At 41.3% G+C, this 10658-nt stretch overlaps 1 protein-coding gene across 1 annotated transcript in view; it reads right to left on the bottom strand.

Annotated features, from left to right (window-relative positions):
• Nucleotides 1-1395: 1395 nt before the first annotated feature.
• Nucleotides 1396-10658, bottom strand: part of LOC103353559 (voltage-dependent calcium channel gamma-4 subunit) — a 12226-nt gene continuing 2963 nt past the window's right edge. Inside the window, exons 2-4 of the mRNA XM_008276600.1 lie at nucleotides 6876-6959; nucleotides 4090-4230; nucleotides 1396-3155 (exon numbers count right to left, since the gene is read on the bottom strand). Of these exons, the coding sequence (XP_008274822.1) occupies nucleotides 2599-3155; nucleotides 4090-4230; nucleotides 6876-6959 (782 nt within the window). The 3' untranslated portion in view covers nucleotides 1396-2598. The remainder of the gene's footprint in view (nucleotides 3156-4089; nucleotides 4231-6875; nucleotides 6960-10658) is intronic.

Raw genomic sequence — 10658 nt, 5'->3', positions numbered from 1 at the left:
TTGTTTAATTGAACTTTCATAACTCAGGGAGATCCGGTGTCTCCACATGTGCTCCTCTTGTTAATGATTATTTATTTGATCCTTATGTGAGGTAACCTAACAGAAGTCGGTCATACAGCATCTTAAGAATTAGTGCGTGGGTTTTTGAACTACAAAACAGCGAGACACGACTAGCCATAGCGATGTTAGCTCACAAGCTAGCACCTGCTCCGGCGTGATCACTCCAGACTGCATGAAAGAACTGATCGACAGCATCCGATCTGATGTCTCAGCAATCAAGAGTTCAGTTGAGTTGCGGAGCTCCATCCCTCAGCTGCAGACCAAAGTGGTCAACAATGAGCTTTCATAACTGATTGAACAGGTTCAAGTCAATTCAATTCAATTCAATTCGATTCAGTTTTATTTATATAGTGCATATTTACAACAAGTCATCTCATAGCGCTTAACAAAGGCAGGAACACCCAACAATCCAAAACATTTGGATTCCCTATAAGCGTCAGCAGCCCGCAAGAGTGGGAAGGAACCAAAAAACCAGGCTCAGGGAGGAATGGCCATCTACATCGACCGGTTGGGTGGGTGTGGGATGAATTATACAATTTAGTGTACAGTTAAACAAGTTATTAGAGGTTATTGTCCTTTTGTTCCTCCATTTCAAATGGACCAATGAAATATTCCATTTCGTAGTTGGTGGAGGTAACAGGAGGCATCGTGATGGGGGCAGCAGAAGGTGAGGCCAGGGGCTGTAGTTTAGGAGCTTCGAGTTTTAACTTGGACACCTGAACTCCTCCTGAGCAGATGTTTTGGAACAGCAGACATGTGAAATGTGTACTTTACCTTTACTCTAACCCCTTACCCTAACCCTTACCCTAATCCCTTACCCTTACCCTAACCCTAACCCCTTACCCTAAAGCCTCACCCTAGCCCTAACAGAAATATTGCTTGATATCCTGATCCAAGTAAAACAGATTTCTGGAGTTTCAAAATAGTTCACATCTTCATATTTGAGCTCACCCATTATCAGAGATTATTTGATCTACTTTGGATCTACTTGATCTGCAGCGTAGAGCCTTGAATTTTCAAGTGGGTTGATTTTTTATTTTTTTTTAATCATTTTGTCCAGTTAAGTATTTGATATAACAATGAGAAATACATTCTTAAATATCCATGTTTACTGCAATCAAAAATTTAGGAAAATCAGAGGTGATCAAGCCAACATTGTTCTAAAACACCCTAAAAGAAATGTTCGGGACAAACTTTTTTCTTCAAGAGTTGTGCACGAAAATCAACCAAATAAAAAAAATTGGTTCTTTATACAACTTTAGCAATTACATGTCATAATAATTTTCCCCCAGTATCCATTATGCAAAAGCAGCAAAACAAAGCCACGTAACTACATCCTGACACAAAATGATTTATTGTTTCTCGTCAATTCTTTGAAAATCATCGTTTCTTCTTGATGGGGAGCAATACAGAAATACTTTACATATGAATCTACAAGTGTGTTTTCTTGCAGCATGATCAAGAATCTGTACCAGACAAAACAAAACAAAACAAAAAAAACTTTGAACACAAAGGCAGTAAATGCAGAAACAAGAGTTAATTAACAGCAACGCACACAGAGCATGATCTCACCTCTGCTTTAACACGCACACCAACTGTAACAGTCTGTCTGGCTTCGGTAAGGAATTCATTAGTTCCCTACATCGTCCCTGAGTGAATGGAGAGTAAACTACACGGGCTGTCTGTACAAATAATGTCTACACTAATGCACCTCACAGCATACTGGAATGTACTGAATGTACGGCGCGCCTCGGCATCCTCGTTAATCCATATCTACAGGTATCCATACTCATAGGATGAATGTGTCTTAGTGTGGCAGTGTTTCAAAGCCGTAACACACACTCACATCATACTGCAACATTTATCACAGAACTCACATAGAAGTTTGAGAGAGAGGTTATTGAGATACAATAAAAGTGTTTAAATGGGGAGTCGAGAAGGCTTAAGATCATCAAAGGTGAACAGATTAGCACCATTTGTGTTAAGTTACAAACAAGTACAACACGATAATACTCCGATAACAATCACATGAATCACTTTCCATTTTAAAACACCAATTCAGAAGAAAAACATTGTTACCATAAATTCAATACTCTGAATCTTTAATATATCGAGCCTTAAGTCTACAAAAGGTTAATCCTCTTATTAGGCAGAGCCACTGAGTGACTACCTTTAAAGGATACCAGTACAGGTAAAAGATTTTCAAGGCTTTCTGTAAGAGCTGAAGTTCCTTTCTTTTCAAACGGCAGGCGTCATATTTTAAAACTCTTCAAACATTGCTACAAAATTTCTGCAACCAATTTTTAAAGAGTCCTATCAAAGAAAATGACTTTGATATGAGCGTTCCTCCTCCACCAAATGAAGCATTCGCACTTTTCTGTCTCAGAGGGATGTGAGAAAACCTATTCTGAGCTCTGACCTTTCAGCATCGCTACCGTGTGAACAGTCCTGGGGAGAAATTGTCCATTCTCATCAACTGTACAACCTCTAATGTGTTCCATCAAGCTTATTGTTTAGCACAACAATAGACTCCTGACCTCATACGGGCGTGGTCCTCCGGTTCACTCCATCCTTCATGTCTTTCTGGAAGCAGTTGTGCACTTGTAAAAACCCAGAGTCCCTCTCGGGGCTGTAGGGGCCTGCAGTCCCGCTCCCACCCTTCAAAGGGTCCCTGCTGAGGGCGTACAGGGATACATCCCCCATTGGCAAACCCATCCCCAGCCCTCCTCCCCCTCCTCCCCCTGCACCAATCTTCAGTCCCACCGGGGACGGATCACGGGACGGGTCGGTTGACCTCGAACTGGACCGTGAGCGCCGTCGTCTGTAGCGGTAACTCGGTATGCGAGAGTACGGGGACGAGGACGAGGTGGTTTTGATGAAGTCACGTTTGGCTCTGAAGCGCGTCTCTTTGTTTTTCTCGATATATATGTTGACTGCGAGGACGCCCACCGACTCGGCCACGATGAAGGAGAGGGCACCGAAGTAGAAGGACCAGCCGTAGTTGTACTGGTTCTTCTTGTCCTCGTCCTTCTTGTCACTGGGATCTCCAGCATTGCTGGAGATGTAGACAATGATGCCAATGATGTTGCTCAAGCCTGAAGAAGGGGACAAACAAGAGAAGGAAAGATGTAGTGAGAAATATTAATACTCAGATGCTAAGAATAACAAAAAGCACTGTTTACTCTCGGAGCCCCCCAAGCAGTTTCTGGGGGGTTTTTGGCTCCTGACATTTTTATTTGCATCTCTATGGAAACAGCAGAATCGTGGCCAGAAGCAGAAAGAACTCAAAAATGTCTTATGTGTAGTGCAACAAAGTCACAAACTGTAAAAACAAACAAACTAAAGCTGTTTTTTTTTACTTGCTTATTTAAAAAGAAAGAGAAATAAAAGGAATCAACAGTACAACCTGTTTAACAGCTATTACCGACAACAGAAAAAACAGGGGCTCCACATCACATGGATGTTTTACACAGCCTGCAGTTCAGCCCTTGACTTTGTGTCATGTGACGACTGATCGCAGATGAGTCAGTAATGGCTTTCTGTTGGAGCACTCAGGTTTTTAAGCTTAGATTTGCCTAATTTTAAAAGTGGAACAGCACGCCATTGATGAGTAGTTCAAGGACTGTCAGAAAGTTGGAAATCTTTCTCTTTTTGCAGTTTCTGGCTCTGACAAATGTTGTCATTTTGGTGTTTTTTAGGGTTTTTTGGTCAGAGGGTTAATAAGAACAATTATTACTAAAACCTAAAGGTTGTTATATAGTGGATATATATTTTTACAACTCTCCATGTGGGTCACAGCACTGTGTGGGTGTGCAAAGCTGCAGTATAAGAATTAAACACACTTCTTTTGCTGATCTCAAAGTAGAAGAAATATCTTCTTTTGTATAAAGGAAAATTTAGGAGGTCTTTGAATGAACTGAACTGAACTGAATTCATGTCCTTCTCCTCCTTTCAGTTTGTGGCATTGCACAAAATCTGCTTCTACCAGTTTGTGTTTTTATCTAAAGCACACTGTCAGTCTTGTCCTACCTGCAGCCACAAACAGGATGCCTGCACTCAGCAGGATGTTGTTTTTGCTGCTGTAGATGCGTCCAATCCCGACACACAGGCCGCCCAACATGAGAAGGATGGTGCTCAGGATGGGGAACAGGCTTGATGCACGAACTATACCTGTTCACACAAGACAGAGAGAGAGTGAAGCTTTCCTGTCAATGCAAATGAGATCATAAATCACTTCTAAAGTAGAGGCCAGGCACTAAATTGGCTGGACAATGTTACTCGCCACACAAATACGTTGGTGTTGGCACATGGAGACATGTTGGCTGACAAGTAGTGGTGTACTGGCTGCTGGGCATACCAGGACAATCCCAGTGTGCCGGTGGGACATCGGCATTACTGTATGATGTTACTTTGACATGTACCAACCATCTGAACAGTGTTGCACAAGTGCTGCTGCTATGAGTCCTGCTGTTAGGGAGTGCCATTAGGGCAATGGCACTCCCTAACAGCAGGACAATGCACCCTGTTTTAGAACAAGCAACACTACAAAGAGATAGAAGTGATAACCCCATAGATATGTATAATAAAGGCTAGATGTCTTAAGGCAGCGTTTTGAATGGGATCACCCTTCGGCCATCTTGATTTGGGGCAGTTCTCTGGCAGAACCTGTGGTACGTGAAGGAAGGTGAGTGATCTGCACACATAAATACTCTTATCTCGCTGAAATCTTTACAAACGGTTTGGTTTCTTACAAACGTTATTAATGTGGCTACAATTTAAATTACAAAAATACTAATAAAATACAAAATAATTAAAATACAAATTGTTGTTGGTCGTGAGAGTGTAACATAATTATCCATAAGCGCAGTGTTATAGCTACACCTCTGACATTTAGAACAAACCAAACCGTTTGAAAATCGGTAGAAAATTGAGCAAGTTATGGTTATTTAAAAAGTACATGCACCACGACAACATAATGCTATGGGTGAGCGAGCGCACCGTACCAAGATGGCCGCCAGTGTGGCTGTGCGTTTCCATTGGCCGACAGCGTGGGCGAGACATCTAGCCTTTATTATACATATCTATGGTTAACCCAGCCTTCACGTTCCACAGAGCACCAGAACAAATCCAATCCATAGAAGCCCCATCTTACAACCCACTGGACCCACAGCATCCTGGTGCCAGACACCAGTGTACACCTTTAGAGGTCCCATGTTCCTGTCATGACCAGTTAAATCTGTTTGGTGGCACCAGGGTACCTACACAGGTGGTTAATGGCTCAGATGGTGCAGTAGGTTGTCCACAGATTGTAAGGTTGACGGTTTGATCCCCGGCCTCTCCCTGTGTTTTCTTGGGCAAGACAGTGAACCCTAAACTTCTTCTGATAGCAGTCAAGTACCTCTACTGCTACTGAGGTGTGAGCTGGTGATAAGCAACACATTTGGAAAGCGCTTTGGAGAACGTAGTTGTTGTTGTTGTTATAAAGTAATATAAATAACGGAAAATATCCCCCTCAGATTACGTAGACCATTGCCCACAACCTTTTGATAATAACATGTCAGTAGTCCTAACCAGGAATGTTTCTGTGTGTTTTCTTTTCCCCATTTTCTATTTGTTGGCCTGTTGTTCTTTCTAGATGGAAAAAGCACCAATATGTCTGCTGAGTTTAAGTTGTGGTTGGCTCATGAGGTAGAGCAGGTTGGTCACTAATAGCAAGCTTGGCAGTTCAATCCTCTTCCTCTCCACACCCACAACTCTGCCCTTAGTCAAGACACTGAACTTCCCACTGATGGCAGGGTCAATGACAAACACATTGTAAAGTGCTTTTCACTTTGGTTGAGTTAGTGCCGACCATTTACCAATCCATTGTAATTAGATTTGATCTTTCATATTTCAACACTGGCTTTGGTCTAAATGTCCAATAGGACTGGTCACGTTTCACTGGACAGTACTTATTATATTCATAAAAGCATTTGATTTATTTATTCACCTTGTGTTTCTATTATTATTATTCTCATAAAGTCATAATTTAAGCACAGTTTGCTAGTATTAGAATCAGTTGTTGTTACACAATGGAGACATCTCCAGACATTTAACTTGCATTCAATTATCACAGAGGGAATATTGTGTCAGACATGATTCAATAAGAAGTCTAACTACTATAATGCATGCACAGCACTGTACCACTTACACTTCGGTTTAATGCAATTTCTGCTCCTGAAATAGCACCATATGGCAGATCTGCTACAAGTGGAACAAAAGAAGTGAAAGAAACTTCAGGTTTTAAGGGATGAACGTCTCTACGTAAACTAAGATAAATGCTAAGGCCTAATTTGCAGAAGCCGCTCCATAACACTGACCAAGTGAGCACATAATTTAATTTTCCCGAGCTTATTGAAATTCATCAATGTAGACAACAGTATAAATGGCAGCGGTTGCCTCAGGCTACAGGGAATCAAACTAGACACAAAATATAGCATGCTGAGTGTGGCTGATCGCAAAGCTCGACTGATTGGAATGAAGCTGTTGAAAGGTTTTGGTTTTTTTTTTTCTTTCTACGATACTTTGGTCAAACATAAAACCTGCTCTTATATGGGTAAACTCTGCCCCCTTTTTTTCCCCCAGACTACTCCCTTCACCCAGCACACTTTATCATCTCTATGGCTCCAATTACTGTCATGACATCAGGCTTTTATGGGGAACGGATAGAGATGTCATGACACATTAAGTAGCCTTGTGATAACTCCATCACCACTCAGGATAAAAAAGAGAGGATTAAGGGGTTGAAGTGTTTGAAGAGGGTTGCAGCGACTTACGTAAGATGTACTCTGAGCTGTCTGTATCGTAGTCGTTATCCTCTGGAAAGTGATTGATACGAAAACAGCTTCCTTTGTTGATACCTGTGGAGAAGCCAAAAGCACGGCGAGTGAGAACGTGACTGATGGCAGCAGCAGTCTGTTGCAGGTAAGAAATGACAGCAGTTACGGGGGAAAATACTGTGTCTCCTTAATGAAGTTTGACACGAGAAGACAGAGGGTATGAAAGGAACAACCCATCGACCGTTCACTCAATCAGCATGCAACTTTTATGATCCCGAGACAAATAAGTTGTATAAAGCAGGAGTCTTTTTTTCCTTCCACCCTTCTTTTTTGGATGAAGAATATCTAAGCTTGTGCTGAAATGTCCTGTTTTCACCTCTAACCATGTCAGAAACCATTTGAGGACGGACTGCTGTGGATCTGAGGTTCTGAAGTTCTCAAGCCCTCGGGCACCTTCTATTCAAAGATCTCGGTCTCTTCACTGAGAAAATCTTCCCTCCACTTTTAAGAGAATAAAACATTGGAGGATTATGAATATTGAAAGGTTAGACTTTGAATTAAAAGTCTGACTCCTGACTTTGCCGTCACGGCCTTTCAAGTCTGCCTTTGTTGCCGTGTTAGCTGCCGTGGCGCCGCATTAAACACCTGAAACACACCTTCAGATGTCACATGCTTCATGTGCGTTAGGACGTACAAACACGAACTAGAATGCAGCTGGACACGGACGGACACAGCTTGAAGTCAAGTCATGTCAAATAACACTGACTTGACTGGACTTGACTTGGATTCTCACACATACACTCATATGCTGTTAGAGAGAATGTAGCAGCATGAAAACCACTCAGATATTGTTGTGGTAGAAGAAAATGTTCGATGCGCCATGTTGCAGTTTCAGAACATGCTGTTAAAATAAAGTCTCTGTTCTTGTAGTGGAAAGATGAGCTTAAAAATACAGTACAAATTATAATACTAGAAACCAAACCAAGGCATAGGCATGTCTGAAATCATGATAAAGTCTGTATAGCTCCTTTTTAATAGTTTGTGCAACATCAGTTTCCATATCATGTCGAGCATTTCATGTGCAATATTTCATATTTTCATTTCTTTGGTGTAATGTTTCAGTTTTATGCTCAATATTTCATTTTCTTTTTTCAGGTGCAATATAATATTTCATTTTTTTCATTATCATGCGTGATACTACTAATTACCCCCGAATAATTGCCAGAATTACTTTTTGACTGTTCCATTCTAGCCTCATTTCAGCCAATTATTTCCATAATTTCAGTAATTTATCATACTTATTGCTTTTTACTTTCAGGCACTGCATTTCTTCTGTTATCTCATTAGTTCTTTTTTTCCCTGAACAATATCTGGCAACAAGAATTTCCTTTGGGATTAATAAAGTTATCTTTTCTTATCGTATCGTACCGTACCGTATCGTATCGTATCATATCGTATCTCTTTAAATGTGTAAATTCCAAATTGCTAATGTGAACATGTTACATGCCAAGTAAAGGTCAGCCTGTAAGAAAACATTGTTCACCTTCTGTTAATTTAGTCAATTTGAATTTAAAGATTGTAGACATGCAATAAATATTACATTACGTTTTCTTCTTCTTATATATACGTACTTCAACAGCTCTCAGTGATGTGCGTCTGTTTCTGTCTGAGTTTTTTGTGCTAGTTTTTGATCAGTACTTACGCAATGAAGCAGTGCTGCTATAAATGGCAGACCTCCCCTCCAGAGGTTTTACATTTTATCATTAAATGACAGACGTAACACACCAAGAAACACTATTAAACTAACAAAAACTAGCAAACATGGATCTAAATAGTAAAGGATTTTGTCTGTGTGGATTCTCCAGGTCATGGTAAACCTTCAGTAAAAGGCAACTGGACTTTGCTTTTTGGTTCCTGAAAACATGGCACCTCTCCTTGAAGAGGTTTCCTCGGTTTTAACTGAGTTCAACCTGCTAGAACTGTTCCTCCATTAGAACTGTGGAACCTTCTTGAATGAAAGTGGGAGCTTTTTCAAGAACCAAAAGGAGCCATCCAGCTGCCTTCTACTGAAACCCTTAGAAAAACGCAGGAGTTTAAATATTTTAACAAGTGGCTGAATGTTTTTAAGATGGTATATTTAAAAGGGATCTCCAGGGTACCATTAAAGCCAATCTACTACATGCACCAGTCTGTCTGTTGCTCGCTGTCACTCAGCCTTGGTTAAATGTGCTTCTACAAATCCTGGAAACAGGTCTTCTGGTGACGTCTGTGAGGGCGTTTACACCATTTGTTGTGAGCGTGACCAGCAGTGAGCGGAGCCGTGGCCGCAAAATCAAAATCAGTGTGGCTGATTAGCTGCAACCGCTGGCTGTTTCTTCCATGCCTGAGTGGCTTTACGCAGCGTCTGGCTGCATGGCATTTTGAGAGACACAGCTCATTTGGATGAGTTACACATTTTGGGGCAGAAATGTTTCATGAGGGAGGAAATGCATTCAGCGTGTTTGTTGTGCTATAGCAGTACATAGAATGTGACACAATGAGTGCAAACAAAACACAGGCAGAGCAACTTGTACATTTCCTATTCAGCGTGTTTAATTTATGTCTCTGTGACCACCAGCACGCAATTTTGATGTGTCACTTGTCTGCGAAATTCACCGCTTTTCACAGGTAACGTCTGAGAAAGCTTGGAATGAGAATTAAAGTGAAGCAGGGATAAAGTGATGAAACACGCCAGAGTCAGTCTGTCGCCTCCACGCTCTCAGTCTCACTCTTTCAGTCTATTTCAACACTTCTTTTTTCCCCCCCCAACACTCTTTTCTATCTCACCACTATCATGCCTCAAAAACCCACATCCCTCTTGTGTTCTAAACTGTTTACCTCTTTAACCCTGTTTCAGTAGAATTTTTAAGGACCAAGAACACTCTTTGGATCAATACACAGAAGGCCAGCGAGGAAATAATCAGAGGAATGATGATAAAAAGATCGAGCAGAGAGAAAGAGACTGAGCCGACTAGGGGAGGTATCTCCCCAGAGCCCATCTGTCTGAGAGACCGGAGCCCATCTTTTATTACTCAGCATAGCTTCACCATAGCAACCTTCCCCCAGCAACCCAGAATCACATTTCTAGCTTCGCTTCTCAGAGGACGCCTTTGACATCTTACTAATGCATTCACCAGGCTAACACACACACACACAAACTCAGATCCTTCCACAGAAACATGCGACACACACACACACACACACACACACACACACACACACACACACACACTAACAAAGGCACAAGGCCAGAAAGCAGTCTTTATGATGCAGAGAAGCTAAAGAATCACCTACAGAAAAGAAAAAAACTTGAAATGATGGTGGTTAAACGCAAATGATCATTTTAAGCTGGACTGAATGTTCCCTTTAATCGAGCTCAAGTTCCTTAAGTGAGAGTTCTTGTTGTGTTTCAGCATGACTGGCTGCAGAGCGAGACTTCGCTTGGTTTGCTTTAAAAAAAGTTCTTTTTCCACCAGTGGTCACTTTCAGTGAACCTCTAGAAGGTTCTACATTACATACAGATGACTGTTTGGCACATAGAGGCACGCATAATTTCGTCAGCAAAGGCCAAAATCTCCCGAGGATTAACCATCATGAAGCTCGTTTTCCCTAATTTAACTGTTTGAACTCCATAAATGTACAACTTTGACTCCTAAAAAACAAATCAATCACTCTCTAAGGGACAATATGCACAAGGGCGGCAGGAACTGAAAGAATAATTTTAAATTTTTTGACATTTAA

The sequence above is a fragment of the Stegastes partitus genome, unplaced genomic scaffold, assembly GCF_000690725.1.
Source record: "Stegastes partitus isolate 25-593 unplaced genomic scaffold, Stegastes_partitus-1.0.2 Scaffold77, whole genome shotgun sequence".
Taxonomy (NCBI): Eukaryota; Metazoa; Chordata; class Actinopteri; family Pomacentridae; genus Stegastes; species Stegastes partitus.
Note: the sequence above shows the minus strand (reverse complement) of the source record. Positions and strands in the feature narration are given on the sequence as shown.